This window comes from Folsomia candida, unplaced genomic scaffold (assembly GCF_002217175.1).
Source record: "Folsomia candida strain VU population unplaced genomic scaffold, ASM221717v1 Fcan01_Sc017, whole genome shotgun sequence".
Classification (NCBI taxonomy): domain Eukaryota; kingdom Metazoa; phylum Arthropoda; class Collembola; order Entomobryomorpha; family Isotomidae; genus Folsomia; species Folsomia candida.
The window spans coordinates 3,626,065-3,647,763 of NW_019091209.1; the positions used below are offsets into that span (position 1 = coordinate 3,626,065).

General features: G+C 37.8%; 3 protein-coding genes across 6 annotated transcripts; 1 reads left to right on the forward strand and 2 right to left on the reverse strand.

Moving 5' to 3' along the window:
- The first annotated feature begins 70 nt into the window (after positions 1–70).
- LOC110857068 (mucin-5AC) lies at positions 71–4,694 on the forward strand. 2 transcript variants are annotated; one of them, XM_022105675.2, is made up of 3 exons: positions 71–199; positions 2,232–2,679; positions 2,743–4,694. In XM_022105675.2, the coding sequence occupies exons 2-3, from the start codon at positions 2,245–2,247 to the stop codon at positions 4,495–4,497; spliced, it is 2,190 nt and encodes a 729-aa protein (XP_021961367.1). In that variant the 5' UTR covers positions 71–199; positions 2,232–2,244; the 3' UTR covers positions 4,498–4,694. The 2 variants fall into 2 exon arrangements, with proteins under 2 accessions (XP_021961367.1, XP_021961368.1); XM_022105676.2 differs by lacking the exon at positions 71–199 and adding an exon at positions 1,767–2,038.
- LOC110857069 (E3 ubiquitin-protein ligase TRIM37) lies at positions 4,693–8,049 on the reverse strand. 2 transcript variants are annotated; one of them, XM_022105677.2, is made up of 11 exons: positions 7,890–8,049; positions 7,542–7,652; positions 7,012–7,286; positions 6,623–6,919; positions 6,426–6,522; positions 6,198–6,328; positions 5,895–6,104; positions 5,623–5,802; positions 5,227–5,542; positions 5,023–5,123; positions 4,693–4,930 (listed from the first exon to the last, which is right to left on the reverse strand). In XM_022105677.2, exons 2-11 carry the CDS (start codon positions 7,602–7,604, stop codon positions 4,822–4,824), a joined length of 1,779 nt encoding a protein of 592 aa, XP_021961369.1. In that variant the 5' UTR covers positions 7,605–7,652; positions 7,890–8,049; the 3' UTR covers positions 4,693–4,821. The 2 variants fall into 2 exon arrangements, with proteins under 2 accessions (XP_021961369.1, XP_035713162.1); XM_035857269.1 differs by having other exon boundaries at positions 5,623–5,817.
- Positions 8,050–8,275: 226 nt separating this feature from the next.
- On the reverse strand, positions 8,276–21,695 carry LOC110856660 (G protein-coupled receptor kinase 1). 2 transcript variants are annotated; one of them, XM_022105154.2, is made up of 17 exons: positions 20,889–21,695; positions 19,412–19,488; positions 19,226–19,299; positions 17,627–17,728; positions 17,457–17,531; positions 17,252–17,365; positions 17,011–17,095; positions 16,308–16,414; positions 15,896–16,064; positions 15,573–15,714; positions 15,124–15,141; positions 14,815–14,971; positions 14,591–14,691; positions 14,304–14,466; positions 12,651–12,913; positions 12,380–12,530; positions 8,276–12,201 (listed from the first exon to the last, which is right to left on the reverse strand). In XM_022105154.2, the coding sequence occupies exons 1-17, from the start codon at positions 20,999–21,001 to the stop codon at positions 12,025–12,027; spliced, it is 2,088 nt and encodes a 695-aa protein (XP_021960846.1). In that variant the 5' UTR covers positions 21,002–21,695; the 3' UTR covers positions 8,276–12,024. The 2 variants fall into 2 exon arrangements, with proteins under 2 accessions (XP_021960846.1, XP_021960847.1); XM_022105155.2 differs by having other exon boundaries at positions 15,896–16,061; positions 20,889–21,692.
- Positions 21,696–21,699: the final 4 nt, after the last annotated feature.

Here is a 21,699-nt window from a genome sequence, read left to right on the forward strand (position 1 = left end):
CATAATTTTGCTTTTGCATGCAAGTTTCTGCGCAAAAAAGGGAAGTGCCCAGTTCCGTCTGAACAGCCCGTGAGTGGGACATGAAGAGAAAAGACGGAGCGAGGAGCGAGCTCAGTTCAGTAGTCGAGTCCAAGTAAGCAAGAAGGACTAATTTTTCGCTCTGCAAATTTTCATCTCGGATTTTTCATCCAACTTCTCGGTATGTATTTTACCTTATCTTGGCCATCACCTCTTATCATACTGTCACTCTGGATCATGGGGGGACTGGGTTTGCACAAATTTGGCACTTTATTGGGGTAAAAAGTAGGGAAAAAGGGATCTGTTTTTTTGGTTGAGTAGAAGAAGCCCGACCCGGCCCGGCCTGTTGCTTCTTTTTGATCTCATTCATTCATTTCATTAGATTGAGTGGATTGGATAGTGGATGGATGACATTCTTTACCCATTAGTCAGTCTTGTTTTGATTTTTTAGCAATAAAAAATAAGTTGAATTGTGGTAGTAGTTTTCATTGATGGACTAGTTTGTTGGTTGATTTTTTCAATGGGCTTTCCTAGCCTGGTCTCAGAGGGGCATAAATAAGTATGACTAATCGGAATTACTGCTGAGCTGACGGATGTGCATGCATGTTTTGACCCTACTACTGGTATTACATATTGGGGTAGGCATGGAATATGGGTTGAATTGGGAGAGAGAAAATTTTAGTTGGACTGGACTGAGCTGGCAAATAAATCTCCGAGGCAGATAGGGACGAAAATTTATAGCAGGTCATTAATGGATGCAACAAGATAATAATAAGTATGCCCCAATGACACACGAGAACGCAGTTGGGGTGACACTTGGTTTTCTCGTTCGTCGTAATTTGTGACTTTGACTCACCATGCCAACCTCGATGATGAATTAGGAGGAAGGAAATATGTGGCAAATGTGTTGCTCCTGGAAACGCTGTGGCTTGCAAATTTTTAGATTTATTTATGGGGTGAGGAGGAGGAACCTACTACTTATTTCTCAACTCTCCAACCAACCAAATGGTCTTGGCTGTAGTTACTTTATTGAGTAGGGTTACGTCGTCGTTAGGTTTTAGATTACATGACATAAAGTGATATCATCGTTTAATCTGGTTTGGTAAAAACACTGCAGTTTGTTGTTGTGTAATGAGGGGTGGCGAGGCATGTTTATTTGGTTTGTTGTCATTTATTAGCCATCCATTGCATGCATGCATCCTCTCTCAATCCAGTATAAACTATGCACTAACTACTTTGGTTGGATCAATATGATGCTTTATTTGCATACTTAACTCGAGTCTCTCTCCTCACTTGACTAGCGAACGAATGATGTATTTCGCTGCATTTATCTGTAAAATTTTGCATGACATAAAATAACCGAGCGAGCAGAAATAAATGAGAGGAAGTTACGTTACCGATTGGAATGGTTGTAGTCTGATGGCTGACGAAGAGAGAGAGAGAGAGATAATGATGATGATGGGTGTGTTCCCACTCACTGCCATTGCTGAAGATGTTTGGCTGAAAAAGTAGTAAAGAAAGGCGAAGAGGAAGAGCTTGAGTCATGGACCTTTTAGAACAAGAGGCGTTCAACAACCATGTTGGTTACTTGACCATGACGAGTTTGTCTGGCCGTGTGGAGTAGGTAAATAAAAAGGTCATTATTTGTAAGGGGTGATGATTAAAAATCTAGAAATGATTGTGTAATCTAGAGTCTAGATATTTTCGATTGGTTATTGGAAATCAGAGGATGGGCAGATGAGATGTATTTTTTTAAATTCATTGATGAGTGTCCCGCAGTCATCTTTCTCGAAGAGACTCACGCGAAGATGATGATGCACCTTTTCTTCGTACTTGTTGCTTCCTTCCTCTCATCGTCGGCATCTCCTTCTCTCCATACATACAATCTTCGTCGTAGGATGCAGTTGTAGTATTATTATATTATCATTGTAGAATGCAGTTGTAGTATTATTATATTTCCGTCGTAGTTTGTGGTAGTGGTACAGTGCACTTTGTAGAAAAAACTTATAGACTAAAAAAGGTATTAAATTATTTATATATTACGTGTTATCGTATGTTATTGACATTGATTGCACATAGTGTAACTTTGCACCTGTTTTAAAAATTCTTGAGTATTGTAGTAATTTGTTTCTAGGCGGCTAGAATGATGTGTTTTTATAATGTTTCTTGTATAATTTCTTGATTAATAGCCTTATTGTTGTAATTGATTACAGATAATCAATTGAAATGTCTCTTCCTGCGGAAGAAGCGGAGGTGTTGGACTCGCCTGACGTAAATGGAGGAGACTTGGTGGAGGCGGAAGCAATTCAAGAGGTGCATGTTACCATGAATGGAAATGGGATAGCTGTGGCGAATAATCAAAACGATAGCCATTCTGATGCTCTCAAGACTGAAGACATAAAGATTAAAGATGATATTACCAATAATAAGGAACCAAAGTCTGTTGGAAATTCTCAGAAAGTAAAACCTGTAAATCATCCTCCGGCGAAAAAGATCCTACCAACCACCGTCCCCTCAAAGACTTTGTCCCCAAAGAGACCGTTGTTGGCGCCCCAATCCTCTAAACCACCGGCAATAAGTAAGACGACTTTATCAAGACCAGCAGTTGCTGCACCAAAGCCAAAGGCACCAGTCCACCCTCTACTTGCAACATTACCAAAGGTATGCAAACTCAATTCATGAATACGTAGTTTTTTTATTCATTTTATATTTTTAAATTTAAAGGAGGCTAAAAAGCAACTGGAACAAGGAGTGGGGACCACGAAAAAGGTAGTTGAAACTCGTCCTATGCATGCGGCCCCTAAACCAAAACCTATTGGAACAACGTCGGGAGCAACTGCTGCAAAACCTAGGGCAGAAATAAAGTCTCCGACGAAACCTACGCTGAATTCTGCACAACCAAGATGGAATGCATCCACAGCAGCACGGCCTACCACAGTCGCCTCTTCTACGACATTGAAAACTGGATTGGCTTCAAAAGTGAGTGCCACACGGGCACCTGCAAGTCCAAGTACTGACAAACCCACAACAACCACGGTGACAAGTAAAATAAGAGCCACAACAGCAACAACAGGACTTGGTAAAGTTCCACATCCTCCCAAGCTGGCTCCTCGTCCACCCACATCAACTGTTGCTCCTCGTCCCCCCACATCAACTGTACCCAAAGGGTCGACACGCCCAACGGTCTCGACCACTGCAACTCGAACTACTACGATTACTAAGACCACCTCGATTGCAGCACGTCCTAAACCTGTTGCCACTACTACTACCAAGTCTGCTCTCGTCATTAAAAAATCGGCTACCAGCACTCTGGCAAAGTCTACTACTCAGACTACTACTACTATTCAGGCAACAGGAAAGACTGAATCTAAAAAACCGACCACTCAGCCACCACTTTCAATCGTGGAAGATTCGCATGCTCCTCAACTGAAGGCATCTGAAGTATTATCGTCCACCGTTGCAAACGATAACCTTTCTACAGAACTGGTCAAAGCCGAAATACTAGACAACGGGCAGTCCGTATTGCTTGTAGAAGTCGATCAAGAAGTACCAGGATCACAAAACTGCGAGGAAGATCATGTTGAATCCGGAGCTATACCATCACCCGTTCCAAAAGATAGCTCGTCTGCAACTGAAGTCGTGGATGACATGGTGGTCATCTTTAGCAACTCAGAGCCCGAATTTCCTGAAGAACGCGACTATAAAATAACAGGATCACTAAGTTACGCGGAAAATCCTCATGAAAATCCTCAATTGAAGGAGCCGGAAGTATTACCACAAACAATTGAAGGCGTGAACTTAGAATTGGGCGAACTTGTCCAATCCGAAATATTAAATAACGGACAGGCTGTATTGCCTGTAGAATTCGAGAACGAAAAATCAGGAGACCTAACCAATGCCGAAGATCCTCATGCTGAACCCCTTGGGGAACCCGCAGCAGTTCCAAATGCTAACGTTTTTTCGGATTTCTTTGGAGTCGTGGAAGATTCGCATGCTCCTCAACTGAAGGCATCTGAAGTATTATCGCCCACCATTGCAATCGATAACCTTTCTACAGAATTGGTCGAAGCCGAAATACTAGACGACGGACAGTCCCTATGGCCTATAGAATTCGAGAACGAAAAATCAGGAGACCTTACCAATGCTGAAGATTTTAATACTGAACCCTTGGAGGAACCAGCAGCAGCTCAAAAGTTTAACGTTTTTTCGGATTTCTTCGGAGTCGTGGAAGATTCGCATGCTCCTCAACTTAATGCATCTGAAGTATTGTCGTCCACCATTGCAAACGATAACCTTTCTACAGAATTTGTCCAAACCGAAATACTAAACAACGGACAGCCTGTATTGCCTGTAGAATTCGAGAACGAAAAATCAGGAGTCCTAACCAATGCCGAAGATCCTCGTACTGAACCCCTGGAGGAACCAGGAAATGATGCTTCGGATTTCTTCGGAGTCAAAGTTACCAATTATTCTAATTGATTGATATTTCTAAACTAAAACAACTTAATAATTAATTACCGGTTTGTATTGTATGTCTGGGGTTTGCTTTTTTGTACTTTTTTTTGTAATCACGCAACTAACAAAAATTCCAAGTGCTATTTGAAATCTTATGGTGTTCAAAAATTCAATCATTGCTGAAAATGAGGATTAATAAAGAAACGAATTGCCTTTAAAAACATTTCATTACGTTCAATTTATTTGCAAAAAAAATGATTATATAAACAGAATGGATCAAATTACAAATTTTAATATAAACATACTTTGAAGGAATATTGGTGTGTGAGATGAAGGAAAGAGATAATACTATTGAGAACCTGACGGTGGCTGCGGAGTGGACTGACGAGTAGGAGGACGTGGCGGTGGAGTCGTGGTGGTTAACTCATCCATCAAGGCAAAGTAATTTACATAACCCCTGTAATATAATTAGAAACTCAACCTTAGTAACAATGCGTCAGGTATGTAAGCATCAATATAATTTGTAAATTAAAATAGTTCAAAACTGACTCATATGCATCGTTCAAGTTGATGTCGTCTCCAGTAAATTCGACAACCTCGACCTCACTGGTATCTCCGCCAGCTTCGTTTTCTTGGTCCTCCATTTCACTCTGTATATCATAACAAAAAGGAAGTCAGTTAGTTTCTTTTACATTTACGAACAATACATCTCTCATTACAAAAATATATAAGAAAATAATCATTACTACTCGCCTCATCAGAGTTTTCTTCGGAGGCAGTTTCTTCGGTATCATTGTTATCATTCAGATCTAACAATTCGATCATCTGGAGGCGAGATCGATTATGTGACTGCTTCCCTGTTGACTCTTCACTCCCTGCTGTAATGTTGAGATCTGCATTATTTGCCAAGTTTCCATCTCCCAATGGCATCTCTGCCTCCATTTTCTCCACTCGTTGACTGAGGTCCAAAATGGCTTGAGCTTGCTGAGTGGTCTTCCTTTCCAACTCGCTAATGTACCACTGTTGGTCCTTACATTTGAGAAAATATGTAGGACTTCGAGCATCAAATCTAAACAGGAGAGAATACAGAATAGTATAGGTTTTGAGATTGAATAAATGATTAGCAAGGATCAAACAGATAAGCCATACTTCAGTCGAATAGTGTCTGTGATTGGATCGAGATAGCCCTCACTTTCCAAGAGATCAATACGAAAGAATCTGTTGTAACCCCAGCATTCGTTAATTTCAAAATCAGAAGCAAATTCTCGAATCATGTTCTTCGATGGTTCATTGGCGTGCTGGTAAACCATTTCAATTCGGTACTCATATCTATAGGAAGAAGACCAGCAAGTCGTAGGAGAATAGTTATTAGTGGTGTTGCATTTTAACCTGTACTATTTAAAAACAAAGCATCTGCATACTTGGCCGAATCAGCCGGACCGCTGGTTAATTCCAAAAAGACTGACAAAAATGTCCCACGGACAGCTCCATTTCCATCCGGATAAATTTTTAAACGCCAGGTCAAGCCATTGGCGTGCAACGGGTCAGAGTAGAAAGGGTCTGCCAGCTCTCGCAAATGACTGTAATTATTGACGACGAAGGTAGCACCGTCATACGGCGGAACGAGCTCACTGTTAAATGAGAAATAGGAAAAAATTAATATGCATTTGTACAGGATTTACGTCTATTCATAGGTAGAATTAAAAACAAGAGAATTGTCAAACCTTTGGAATTCCCCGGAAACGCCTGGAACGATAAAAGTAGAACGATTTATGCCGTCTTGAATCAACTTGACCAGTTTAGAGCTGTGTAAAATGAGTTCACTTTTAGGTCCGCTAGTTATAGTACTCTCAATCTGTAATTAATTAATATTTTTATAACTAACAATCGTATAACTAAAACTATTATTATCGTTGGGTTTAATTATATATATAAATAATCGTATTACTCACGCTGTGCAAAATTCCCTCTAATTCCTCAGCTTGTCTCGAAAATTGCCCCTTTTGCCCAACCAATATAGTCAACTTCATCTTTAGCTGGTTGTCCAATCTAGTTGCAAAAATTAATTAATTATCCTGTGCAATAAACATAAATAGGCTTTAATGCCCCGTCAAACTGATGCTACTTATTTTGAGAATAATTATGTCACCTCGCAATCATTAGCTCAACTGCTTGACGAATTTCTCGAACCTTCTGATCCTTAGCACCCCGAACGGTTTCGATATTCTTTTCTATTTCTTGAACAGCGCCTATAAGCTCCATGAATCTTTTTCTGAGGCGTCCAACATGTTCCCGAATCTGGTGGCAGTGTTGAAGATAAATTTCTTCTAATGGTTTGAAAACATGGTTGCTGTGTTTGGTGCTCCAAAGGGCACATTCATGACAAATGCAACACTTGCACGTTTCACAATATACAGATAACTCTTCCTTGACATGAGTTTCGCATCTATCCCAAAAAGTAATACATGCAAAACTATTAAAAGTCACTTATTTTCATTATTCACGCGCATGACAATAAACCAGTACAACAATTCATACTTTTCAGTCTCTGGCTCATCATCGGATGGAGTACACTTTCCTTTGGCCGGGTTGCTTTGCAGATTGTCCAACTGCTGAGTGACCTCTTCAGCCCACCGACAATTTACCAAGTCATGGATGTGCAGTGCAGCTCGACAATGTGGACACTGAGGTCGAGTCTCGGAAAGCCAGCGTTGAATGCACTGCTTGCAACATAGCTTTGAGCACCTAGGACACATTCTGGCATCTCGTAAATTTTCCATACAGATGAAACAACGGAAGATCTCCTGAATACTCTGAAAAATAAAAATAAGTACAACATTAATGTATATCCTTTTCATATCCAGTTATTTCAGCTTGTCTAGACATGAAAATTTTTGCGTTATCAAACTTATCAGTCAACTCTTTTTTAGACCAAATATTGGTAGAAAACTAATACTATCGATTATTGACAAACCTCCCCCCCCCTCACACACATACACATAATATATAGATACATATGTACACGCGCTATCCAAAATAAATTGGTAAAAATATATACAAATCCTTACCTCCATTTGATTGTCCTTATGGGAATTTGCATTGCTTTTGCTTAAACTCATCTTTCTCGCCATCCACCGAATTTCACCACCACAGAAAAAAAATCTCCCTTTCCTTCCTCACTAAAATCAAACAATTAATCATAAACACAAGTAAAATTATGTAGTGTAACAATTTCTTAATTTATGTAAATTTAATCAAGACATGTCAAATTATGCATTATGAGAGAAGCTAAACAGAGACGGAACCCTTATTTTTCTTCTCTCACCTTTCTTATCGATTACGAGGACGATAGCCTCAAAAAAATCAATAAATCCCGACCAAAACTTATCTATCAGATATTGAATTTTGCACCTTACCTAAGATTTAGAGTGGGTGTGACCCCTGAAAACCCCTTGGGGTAAAATTAAAATTAAAATTTCCGAATTAAAAATAGCAGCTGGGCGAAGAAGGAGGTCACACCAGCGAAAAATATCTTGTGTCTTCTCCCCTCTGCTACCTGCTCTTTCCATCGATTTGATCACCACCACCATCGCCACCACCACCACCACCACTTTGTCTCCCATCAAATTCGGCGTGTTTTTATGTCATGAAACCGAGTTGACAATTTTTCCCCTTTTAACAATGATCCATAAGTGCTTATCAATAATTAAAAAATATGCAAGAAAGAAATTCATTTTTTAATTATTATTTTATTCTTTTTCTCTTTGCTCTTTATTTTCCTTGTTATTTACCGAATTTTTCATTTTTGAATGATTCTTTTTGTTTGTTTGCTTTGTCATCAACGCATAGATTATTTCTTAAGGATATTTCTTACATAATAAGAATTGGGAAGATTGTGCTTTCAGTTTTCGACTGCTGATGGGATTTTTTTTCACTCTTATCAACATCATTATCATCGCCTCACTCAACAGTATATACGTAGTGGAGAGTATAGTATATTTAGATACGTAAGTATGTAGTATGTAAATACCTAGGTAAGCAATTTTTAAACAATTTCGTCAATATTTTGACAAACAACGCAACTCAACAGGGACAACGACAACGATATAATTGTGACGACGACGTATTGTTTTTTGGTGCAGTTAGCAACAATTAAACGAGGAGAGGAGGAGGTCGGCTACGTATTAATTTTTTGAAATGTGTTGGCTCCTCGTTTATTTTTGGTTTCAACTTTGAGAAAAAATTACTCAAAAATTTATATCGAATTCTTTTAAGCGATAACAACATCTCAAACTTATCGTAGCAAATACATATGCGTGGGGATGGTAGGTCTGTCTTTAGTACAACAAGTTAATAACAATACAGAGGTTTTAATTTATGCTATAATCTTTTTTATATAACAATAATAATAATAATCATAATTAGTAAATGTAAATACTGAATAGAGGTCGCATGTATTATCATCATCATCTTCTTCACTTAAAGAAATCTCAACGAAATGTAACAGCATTATGATTATTTATTTAACTAAAATTATAAACAAGATCAACAATTGATTACCTACATGCACCAAATGCGGGCTCAGTCAACAAACTTAAAATTAAACAATATTTTTTTCTTTTACATAATAAAAATGAATAGCATTTTAATTCGTTCCCAACCAACCAGACAAACTAAAAATAAAACTACCTCTTTCTTCCTTCCTCATTTCGATTATGGACATTAATTGAAGAAACTGCTGAGAAAAACAATAAAAGGACCACGTTTTACAGGAGAAATTAAATAATAATAACTACATGCAGCAACGACACGGCTATTTATGAAGCTTGTTTTACGTACAAGATATGAAAAAAGAAATACAAATGCGAAACATGTAAGATTACGTATGGTCTATTAAATGGCCTATCATTTAGTAGTAAACAGTAGTAGTAGTTTAGTAGCATTATATTATTATGTACGCGTATTGGCAAATAATTATAACACAATTTCCAAGTCAATGTGTGTAAGACATCTTTCCTTGCATAGAGAAGTACCACGTACTAAATGGTAGATGAATGACGGCGACAATGACAACTTCACTTTTTTGGACTTGTGTGAATATTATGGCAAACAAAGCTGGCATGGCATCATCATTATCATCACCATATCATTTTTTGAGTTAGAATTAACCTCTTTTTTGTTGCGAAATGATACAAGGATTTAAAATAGTTTTTTAAAATTTTATTTATATACGTAGATAATATATTTCTTAAAAGAAGACGATGACCGACGACGACGATGCATTCTTTCTTCCTTGATTCTCTTATAGTTTGAAGAGTTGGAAAATCTCTCTTCGTAAAAAACATTAAGAAACATTGGCTGTGTTGTGATTTTCTTCTTCGTATCCTTATCCGATCCCTTAAAAACTAGATGGTATTATTACAAGTAATTTTATATTGTTATTATTATTTAACATGTATGTATCATCATCTTTACTAGTTTATAAGTAGTACATAGGAGTAGTAATCAATAATACAATTTATAAAGGGAACATCACGGAATTATCAATTTCTTTGCATCCTCGTCTTATTTATCATCATTCGTGCCATAACAAAAATTCATAAAAAGAGTGTTTATGTAGTACATCAGTGTGGTTTGTTTAATCGTCATTAGTTTTAATACGTGGTATGAATCTGATTTTTAACATCATTATATCAAGTTATTTTATTTGATAAACATGATTGTATCTAGCAATTTCAATTTTTGTTGAAAAAGTGAGTTGATTTTTATTATAAAATGAACTAGGTATTTAGGTAGGTTTTTTAGGCATAGGATTTATGTACTTTCTCCTGTTCTTAATGTTTTAGAGGAATAATGAACTAAACACTTTTTCATTTTCATGATGATAATAATAATAATAAGCATTAAAATAGTGGTGGTAATGAGAACTAGTAACAGTTGAGTAATTAATTAATAATTAATTTTGAGGTGGGTTTGTATGAGACAATGGTCAACCACATTCATATTATGCAATTTTTTAAAATTCTGTGTCGTTAGTATTAAAACTTATTTTTTAATTAAATATAACAATAACAGGGCAAGTTGTGGTGGTGGTGGTGTTTTTGTGTGTATCAATTGGTATTAATTAACTACAATAATAAGGTTAACAGGTATGTATTAAAAGGTGTAATAGGCATTACAAAATGTATGTATTCCATCATCTCTTCCCCATTGGCACATGTTTTTTTACGAAAAATTAAAATCACAAAGACATATATTACTTGTAGTACAGATATTTAAAAACTGCGTAGGATTGAAATATCTGTATAAAATGAAGCAGAGTATGTATAATCTAGTTCTTGATGATGGATTGCATTCCGTTTATTTTAAAGGAAAAGATTTTAATTGTTTTATAAACTTTTTGTCTCACTATGGTTGAGTTGTCCATGCACATTCCACACTAATAATAATGCAAGGAATTATAATAAATTATCCAGAAATCCAAACGGCTTTTAGGCGAGGATGAGGTATAATTTTGTTGAGGACTGGTCTTGCTATTTGATCTTCTTTCTCTGCATTCTCGGCCAACTTGCATTCTTGGAGATTGCGTCGAGCTGTAAACTTTCTGTATTTCCACTGCTGCAGTATCGACATAAAAAGGGTTGACTGGCATAAATGACTAGCAATCAATGAGAGATTCTACACAGGAAATGTTTATTTTTTTATTAGGCTTCTTCCTTTTCCCATCCGATCCTTATGTTCTCATCGTCGTGATGTTATATATTCTCCTCTGTTTCTATTTTTTAAACTTGCATTAATTTTTGATCGTGATTGATTGTGGTATTCTTCTTTCCTTAAAACAAAAACAAGTAGGTAGGTGGACATCATGTTGGTAACATTTGTCCTGTTGATTCATTCAGTTTTACTAGTTTTAAGTAGTCGTTGTAGGAGTTGGTTAGTGTAGCATAATTATTTTAGAAGAAGAAAACGTGTGTTGGAAGAAGGAGCACTAGTATCTCGTTGTATATAATTAATAAATGGCTACTCGGGTGTAAAATTGGCACTTCACAATTGACACTGGATGGGATCATGATCATATTCATTCATTTAGATGATAGAAAGACGATATTGCTTTCTCTCTCCGCCTCTCTCGGTCTATATCAAGCACATCTAATAATAACAATAATATTGAATAATGTTCTGAGAAATATAAACCCAGCTGGTTGATGCAACATTGCAGAAATTGCGTGGGTGGGCATGAGGAGTCAGAGTGTTATTAACAGGAATAAAGTCAGGAAATACGAAGACGGAGTGCGCAGCATCGTATATGTACCAGTAGAAGTAATTATGCACCAGAAGAACAAGTTATATATAGTTATTCTTGAACAACAACTAATAATATTACGTCCAACAAGTTTAACGAGTTTTACATAATATTTATCTATGTATGAAACACTGGAGGAGGAGGAGAACATTATTGTTCTGTATGTATGTATATATATTAAATTGATATATATTGTTTGTTGTTAACACTAGTGTGAAGAAGGTTGTCTTTTGATTCGTCATCCCTTTTCATATTTGATTACCACCATTTGCAGAACGATTAACAACTGGTGAATTTTTGCTATTGGATTCGATATCTGCGCCATAAATTTTCCCAGCTTTTCGAGCCATACTACTTAAAAGCTCTAACGTATGTTTATGTGCAGTACGCAGGGAAATTGACCACTCGTTCAGACCAATTTCATCCTGCAAGAAGAAAAATAAACACACATTAAATTAGAGACGTAGAAGTTCCCTTTTTTTGCATGTAGCGTCGTCTCGTCTGCTCTGTGACCAATAAGGGGCAGCCAGAGGGAGAAACTCGGGCAGGATTAATGAATATATGTATGCATATACCAAGCAATACAATACGTACGTTACGTACCGAGTTGGTGATGATGATTTTATTATCCTTGGATTTTATTAAGATGCATTGTTCATTCTTGACGGGAACCAGGTCCGGGACTACTTCTTCAATGCTATCCATGAAGAGCAACTCAGGCTTCGTATTCCCAGAGTCCGCATGCAATTCCAACCTATTAGGGGACAAGACAATGTGTAATATAATAACAATTGATATTTTCTTAGCGCTCATTTCTTTGCGAGAGGTGCAGTGCAGTGAGATGCATTTTTGTACTTCTTTTTTTTGTGCTCACCGGTTAGGATATAATTTTGCATATCTAGTCTGCCAAGCGGACGCGAAAGGACCTCCGAGCTTTTTAACGTAGCCGTGCAAAATGCAGTCAGATTCTTTCTCGTCTTCATTGTAGCGATACTTGTGCTTTGCCCGTCTCTTTTGTTCCGCCTTGTCCGCCTCGGCATTGATGGTGTCAAACACGGTTTCCGCCACCTCCGCTTGCCACCGTTCAGATATGACCAGAGGAAAATTTTTGTAAAGTTCTTGATCCGTATCCAATAGCTGTCATGTAACAAAATTAATTTGAAGTTATAGGTGAAACACACATAGATATATGTGGTGTAGTAAAGGGTGTTAATAAAGTCCGATCCCATGCATTTTTTGGAGCGTGGTTGTTACAAATTCAGCTGGAACTTTTGAACCAGTGAAGTTATTTATTTCAAATTTTTACCATGGGAGGAACAACTAAACGTGTAAGTCATGAGCATCTTAGCGTTGAGATACAAACATTGCATCAGCAGGGGCTTAAACCTACAGAAATTGTGCAAAAATTGGGCTGCAGCCGCAGAACTGTTTGGAAATGGAAGAATAAAAATTTTGTCCACGACAAAAAGCGACCAGGGCGACCCAGAAAGGTGTCACCTACCACAAAAAGAATGATTAAAAACAGACTTTGCAAGAAAACCGGTAGTTCATTACGTAATTGAGCAAGGGAGTTAAATGACTCAAAACGCTATAAAGAGAAGAAGAAGCAAATTAACTGTGTGACCGTGCAAAAATTTGTGAAAACTACGAAGTGGGGTCACACAGCTTACAAACTAACCAAAAAAACCTCTCATGTCACAAAAATATATCGATGACCGTCTGAAATTTGAAGAACTCCTTCAGAAAAGTGCCCATTTGAGTGAAAAAAGACTTGGTGAAGAATTGCGCAGTCACATCCTTTGGACTGACGAATCTATTATTGAACTATATCCAAAATTGAACCAACAAAATGTTCGTTACAGGACAGAAAACAAATCGGATGTACCATCAAGAGCGATCCCAAAATTCGGGCTTAAAGTTATGGTAGCGGGTGGATTTTGTGCACGTTGCGTGACCCCTCTACATATCATACCAAAAGGCCAATCAGTCAATGCAAAGCATTATATGGAAAAAATATTACCTATCTATTTCGATAGCATGGGGAACAAGGAAATATTTCCGAATGAAAGAAAAATAGTTTTCATGCAGGATGGTGCTATAGCCCATACAGCAAAAGCGAGTTTGAGTCTCATCAAGACGCAAGTTTCAACGGTCTGGAGCAAGGGGGTGTGGGCCGCTAACGGCCCAGATTTGAATCCCCTGAAGAACCAGTGGTCCATACTTAAGGAAAATGTATACAAAGAGCCACAACCCCGGACGAGGGAAGAGCTAGTAAAAAAAAGTTCAAGATGTATGGAATTCGATTTCCAGAGGCACATTCGAAAAATTAGCACAGAGCCTTAAACAAAGAGTTGAGGGCATGGTTAAAGTAAATGGTAACAAGACCAAATACTAAGGTAAATATGTCGAACATTTTTTGTAAGTATCACGGGTAGTTTTTTTTTATACTAGCCTTCACTTTTTTACAGGAAAAATGGGATCGGACTTTATTAACACCCTGTATATGGTTAGATCGACTTTCACTCACTTTAATCCCCTTGGTGTCTTCCTCATCGAAAGATCCAATGTCAAAGGCATCCGCAGCATTAACCTCTCCCCTTGGTGGAATCAAGGGAGGAGGATACTTTTGCAGATAAACTTGTTGCCAGTCTATTCCTTTAAAAAATGGATGTTCTTTCACCTCCTCGGACCTATTTTTTGTGAAGGACACATGCAGGAGGGAAAATTTCCATTAGTGGCATGTTGAAAAAGTGTCTCTTTGTGTGTGTGTGTGCTTATCGTCACATCACATCAAATCAGATAGTGTTTGCATACCCTCTGCCACGACATCCCAGCCTTTTGTCAACGTCACGTTGCAAAAGACCCTCCAGCAGAGATCTTAGCTCATTTGAAAAGGACTCAGGTAACTCTACATTCTGTGCAGTTTGAAAAAAAACGAGTCAGTCGAAGAGCTCTTTTCCCTTTTCATCATCCAAGGACATTCCGCATCATCAATTTCATTTCACTTCATCATCACATCGATAAAAAAATCTTCATACCATTGTTAATGTCATGCGGTCGATTTCATGCTTGTCCTTTGTTTTGTGTTGCCTAAAGGGACTGTGACCCTTGAGTAACTTGTACAACATGCAACCGAAGGAGAACCAATCCGCACTTGAGTCGTAGGCAGTGCCTTTGGACAAAACTTCGGGTGCCCTGAACAATGCAACAATTAAAAAATTTTTACATTTCATAATTTTGTCATAAATTTGATTTGCAGTTATTGGAACGCATGCAATAGGTGTTTTCTCAATTTCCGTTTTATATACCTTCGAATAAAATAAACATTAAAAGTTGTTTGTACTTACATGTAGCCGTGTGTCCCTCTGAAAATATAACATAACAGTTTATAATCCGTAAAAAATGTCTCAGTTTAATACATGTCCCTCTGCAATGCAAGATATCATCACACTTGTAAAATCTCTCAAATTGCTGCTGTTGCTGCAAGCCATGCTCTTTGTGGTGATGGATGGATGGATTGGTGGGTGGGTGGGTTGATTGGTTGGTGTTCAAAAACGACAATAATCATCATCATAATAGCAATAGCGGTAATAATACAGAGAATAAGTGGTTAACGGTATTATGCAGCGAGGGGAAAAATAATCCTGTCATGTTGTGCACACATGTGAATAATGAGGAGGACAAGGACAAGGCGTCCTCCCCAGTCGTCGTCGTCGTCGTCTTGGTCGACGTCATACATATGTGTGTATGGATGGTAGTGATTGGGAGGGAAATAAAAGATTTTTTGTACACTTACACACTAGCATGTGGTTTTTTCTTAGAAAAGTCGCACGCCAAGCCCAGATCGGATATTCTAACGTGACCATGTTCGTCAAGCAGAATATTTGCTGGTTTCAAATCCCGATACACTATGTAACGCTTGTGCATGTGTTCTAGACCTGGAAAGAGAACAAGAAAGAATGCGGGCGTGGAGTGCATTAAAAAAAGGAGCACTAACAAGAAAGAGTCTCGTGGTAGCGATAAGATTAATGATTTATTGCCAAAATGTGGAGTAATGGGTAATTTGTGGCGGATTTTATTTTTATTTTTACTATTTCACTCAAATTCTTGCTCACTCACCTAATATTACTTCGGCTGCATAGAATTTCATTTCTTGTTCGTTAAAAACCCCGTGTTGAGATAAATGGTAGTGAAGATCCCCTCCGTTCATAAGGTCCAAAATAAAGCATAGTTTATCCGTCGTGTGAAAGGCATACGTCATGCAGACTATAAAGGGGCAGTCGGCCTGCTCAAATTTACAGAAACAAAAGGCGTTGTCACTACAGCGCGTGCTGTCTTTTTAACAAGGACCTTATGATTTTGGCACAATTCACAAAATCAGAGAATAACAAGACATAAAATCACACGGCCAAAATTAGAGAGGGGGAGGGAGAATGGCACATGAATGTTCCTGGTGGTGGTGGTGATATGGGGGAGGTGAATTTACATGTAAAAGTATTTATCTATTTGCAGCATGTTGAGAAAAACTTACCCCAGTGCTGACAAGAGAGAGCATAATTCTTTCGTTGAGAGCAAGTGTTTCCCCCTGTTTCATCTTTATCCGCTTCTTGTCCAGGCATTTCATTGCATACATTTTACCTAGTAGTAAACAATTGATTGTTTAAGATGGCGAAAAAATGGATTGGAACTGGAGATGAAGGAGGAACTGTTGAAAAAATTCAAGCAATCCTGCTGGACACAACCCCCCTAACTTTCCATTCGGAACAATTGCTCCACCCGGAAGTCAAATGTCGGATCTGGTTTCTGTTACTCATGGTGTTTTGTATGCCTGTTGTGATCCCCAGGTAAGTTACGTGGGACAAACGAAGTCAAAGAAGAAGGCTCGCCACTCTGATGACACAGTGGTGAAATATCGGAATGAGAACAACATTCAACATCAAATGCTAAAAATCCCACTTTCTATTGTTCCTCTCAAACTACTCGGACAAATGGAACAAGGATTGATCTTCTGTAACAATCTGGCCTACTTGCTTGGATTTATAATCAATTTGATCCCTAATTCGCCCACCCTACTGCCTCAATCTACAGCTTAACCCTTCTCTGTCATCAATGAAAGCTGGGACAGAATCAACAATTTTATGCAGAGTAAGTTTGGATACAGCGTGAGTGTCATGGCGCAATTTTAGATTATTGTTATAAATAAACTTTTTTAAATAATAAGAACAAAAACATACCCGTGTCGGCCTTCCGGCAGCCGTACACCTCCCCGAAGCCTCCCCTCCCAATTATCCGGTGAACGCTGAAGTCGTTCATTGTCAACTGGATGGATGGATGGATGGATGGATGAGAATGGAGGAGGCAACAAAAGAGAAAGTAGAAGAAAATATTACAAACTTTCTCTTTCTTTTTTCAGAATACACGCCTCATTTCATTACTCGAATGCCTATTGTGTCAAAGTTGTTGTTGGAGTATTACCTGAATGTTCAATTCCAAGTTTTTCCATTGACAAAAACGAGTATATTTGTCACTTTCAAGAAATTGTCTAAATGGTTCGCCTCTGAGATAGTTAAATATTTCTTCGATATATGGCTGCAAAATGGATCCATCGTTCCATTAGTTTTTCAAAACATTATTGTTCTACAGACGACGTAACAGAATGATGTCTTAAATTGGAACATACCTCAAATAAGTTAGGGGGAACGTCACTCTTAAAAAGATGCTTTTGTACATGATCGACCGCTTCTTTGGTAAAATTCTATCAGAGTAAAAGTAACAACATTTTTTTTACTTTACTTTTTCTCTAGATTTTGATTTTCTCTCGATTATTTACTAGTAGAAAAATAGCCTTACATGGGTATGAGACAGCAATTCCTTCATTATAAAATTGTCATAAATTTCTTTGGCTGCTTTCCGTCTCTCGTCGATAGTTTCCAATTTTTCAAACTTTTTAATCTGACATAATAAATACTCGAGTTACGCTTTTGTACATAAATACATTCAATAACATCACAACAGTAATTTAATAGTGGTAGTAAAAGTACTATTTAAGTGTGCATAAACAGGCAATGTCATCCGTCAGTGAGAAAATCATCCGAATTTTTTTGCGCAATATTGGCAAGATCACTCGAAATTTTTTGTTGTTACGAAGCGGTTTGTTGCAGATGTTGTGTTACACAGAAGGACGAGAAGTAATAAATAATGTCACAATTAACATCTCTGTACACATATATCTTTGCATGCATGTCGGTAATCATTTTCTGCTGCCTAATTCCTGATGCAAAATATATATACACGGTGCAATTACATCGGTTGTTAAACAGACGGCTGGTGTAGCCTCATTAATTGTGTTGGATAGTAGTAATACCAGTTGCCTCATAATTTAGAAGGCCGACGAAGGAAACCGTCTCCTCCCTCTCTGATGTTGAAAATACTTGAAAACTACGCATTGATACGACGAACGAATCAACAAATTGCATATAGGATCCAAAACAAATAATAAAACTGTTGTTGGCTGACTCTTAAACTCGAATTTAGAGAAAAAGCGATGAGGGTACGTACGTATAGCCGCATCGATATTGTACAAGTCTAATTAATTTAGAAATCCGATACATGAAACACAATCTCAACTGACCTGTGTGCTGTGCTCTGATAGGAAATGAAATTAAGGCAATTGTTGTAACCCGATCTAGCAGATTTACCATTAACCATACTAATCGAAGTAATTGCTCCAGACGGTAATAATTGTGGTCCTCATTAATTCCTAAAATATGAAATATGTACGTACGACAAAGCTAAGAAGCCAAGTATTTTGTGTGTTTTTCTTCTGTAAATCGTATTTTTTCGTGGAAAAATACTTATATAAGAAAATGTAATGTTTATCAATGCGCACATTATGATTTTGGGGACAGAAGGTCTCCTTTTTTGTCTTTTTTTGGACTCACCGAACGGTCAATAATTTGCAGAAAGGTTTCCCTTTGTCTTCCTCTTTGGATGACATATACCGACCGTCCGTACTACTTACTGACAAAGGCACGTAGGTATTTTTTCTTTATCTAGCAGCATTTCCTACGTCCCATTGTATTACGCCGCACTCTGGATGGATGGAACAGATTTCCTATACCTCGAGTATTTTTCCTATAGGCAAATGAGTATAAAAATCGGAGGGCCGACTGAATAAGACTTTTCTTCTTTGATAAGCTATTTTCTCTTCAAAAAATAATAGTACATAAGTGGGCGAACGAACTTCTGGATTAAAAAAGACAAGAAGTACGTCACACATGCAGAACCGCTTCGTACGTATTTGTTGAAGAAGACTGATTCATATCATCTTCTAATAATAATAATATTTAATAATAGCCCATCGTAACACTATAATTGAGAGACAAGTGATGACGGCTAGAACATTGCATGTTCATGCGTTTCCTTCATGATTATTATTGTTTTTCTAACCTCTTCGTAGAATTTTATTTGTGGAATAGGTTCTTCTGCGACATTTTCGCAAAAATCTTTGAAAAGTAGATATCCTAAAATTGGAACATGAATGGAGGTTGAGTAATAAGCAATCATCGCTTTGTTTTCATTTCTCATCGTTTACAGCATCACATAAATCAATCAATGGAATCAATGACAACTTACCCAGTCGTTGGTTGAAAATTTTATCAAAATTAACTTCTCCTTTCTTCTCTAAATATTTGTGCATCACGCTCCGCACACTGAAATTTAAGACGTGAGAATAATTAGTTTGTGTGTGTGCAACAGTAAAAATGTTTCGTGTGAGGAGTCGTCAAAAGGGACTTAATTAGCGAGGAGATATGTGTGCGGTAGTTGCCCACCACTTATGATCAAATTGTCTAAACCAATATTGGTCTTATATAACAATACATAATGTATGCGCCTTGCCTTGCCAAATAATAAAGTAAACTAATTACGACTAGCTGCACCAGCAGCAGCATACTCTCCAAACCAAAGCAGAACGATGTGTTATAGGACGACTAATTCCTCATAAACCTTAAAAAAAACCTACGTTTTCCATATTGACTTAATTACAGTTTCTACTCAAGCTTTTTTTTGGTGGCCTTCTTTAAAAAGCAAATCAAATCAAGCGATGAGGATATTATATGTACGTGTATCCTCTTGGTATTTTGGGATTTTGTTTTCTCCACTTTGAAATCTGACATTAAAAATATACTTTTTTCAGTTGTGAGACTCTCTCAATTGTGGACATAGTGATGTTATTGTCATTTCAAATTAAACTTAAAGTGTTTGCGAGTCCAGCAAAACAATAGCCAAACAAGTCGTCTCTCTCTCTGTGGTCGGTGGATTTGATATGCAATGCAACTATTTGCTCTCATGTATAAATTAACCACAGAGAGTTGATATCAAATGTACTCTAAAATGGAGTACACATGTACAAACCAGGATGGATGGATGGATAGGCAGAGAGATAGAGAAAATGTTGAAAGGCGACGTTTTTGTCTCATTTAATTTTGTTTGTGTGCTGGTGACCAGACCAGATTTTACTTGGTGACAACATCATCATGATGTTGGTAATGATGATATGTATTTGTCGTAACTCGTCAGACTTGAAATCCATGAACAACGACGACGACGACAAAGAAGACGAGTTGCTGGTGCTGGTACATACTGATGGACGTTAAAAATTGAAGTAAACGAGGCTAATTAAGCAACCCATGCCATTCTATGTATATGTTCCTTCTTCAATCTACTTGGGCGTTTAAATTACGTAATGACACAAGTATGGATGGGTGATAGACAACGGATGCCCATAATAATAGGAAGATGATGATGATGATCAAGTTCTCAAACATCGGATTATGTTTATAGATCTAGTAGCTATCTAAATATCTATATAAATCTCTCTATCTATATGTGTATTAGTATTTGTGGTGTGATTGAGCCGTCACAAAAAAAATTGATGCGGCCCATGATGACGGCGACACGCAAATAAATACACAATGTCAAACATGCAATCCTCCCATGATTAAGTAAGATGATGTTCTGAAAACTCTGTCTTTATTCAATATGCGATGCCAAATTTGCAAAAACTTTTTATGCTCAACTTTCTCCAAATATGACTTTAAGCACAATTTACCTCGGATCAGGAAGAATAATTTTCTTGCTCGCCCTCGCCGCAGGTGTGCACTTGCTTTTCTCCATGGCCATTAAGTAGCTCACGTCCGCGAGGACGGCTTCCAGGTCCGCCATCCTGGTCACTGTTTACGAACTCGGCTTCCTTACTTTGTAACAATGGTGAGTGATTGAATGGAGAAAATCACAAACTTTTCACAAACAAAGATTCATTTCTCCTCGTAACAACTATTCATGATTACAGAACAATTAGATATTACCCTACTTTTTTTAAAAGGAGGACTGGTTAAATTTAAACTTAGTATCAACAACAACAACAATAATAACAGCACTTTCACCCCGACAGCACTTCTTCTCGACTACCCCTCCTCTCATGATCTCTCTCGAGGGAGGAGAGAATCTCAAGAATTGGCAATTTATTATTACATGTGATTTATTGATGAGAGGAGATGATGATGGTGGAGAAAGTGAGTAGTCGGATGAGATTTAGACGGGACGAGGGCCAGATAAAAAAGAAAGGTTTTTCTCTCCTCCACCTCCTCCTCCTTTTTTAAAGAAGACCCAAATTTCCTCAAGTTTGCCCTTTACGCCCCTAACTTTATGTCCCTTCTTGGAGGCACCGAGTGGGTGTGGTGGTGGGGGCAGCAGAACAGTGGGGCAAGGAGCACTTCTTCCTTCCTCATCGAGTGAGGTGGTGGTGCGAATGAGTCTGAACAACTCGCTGGTCTGTGCTTATTTATTATCTGGTGGTCATACATACAGAGAGAGAAGAAAATTTACTTTACCACCCCGCCCTGTGTAGAATGGTAGGACGA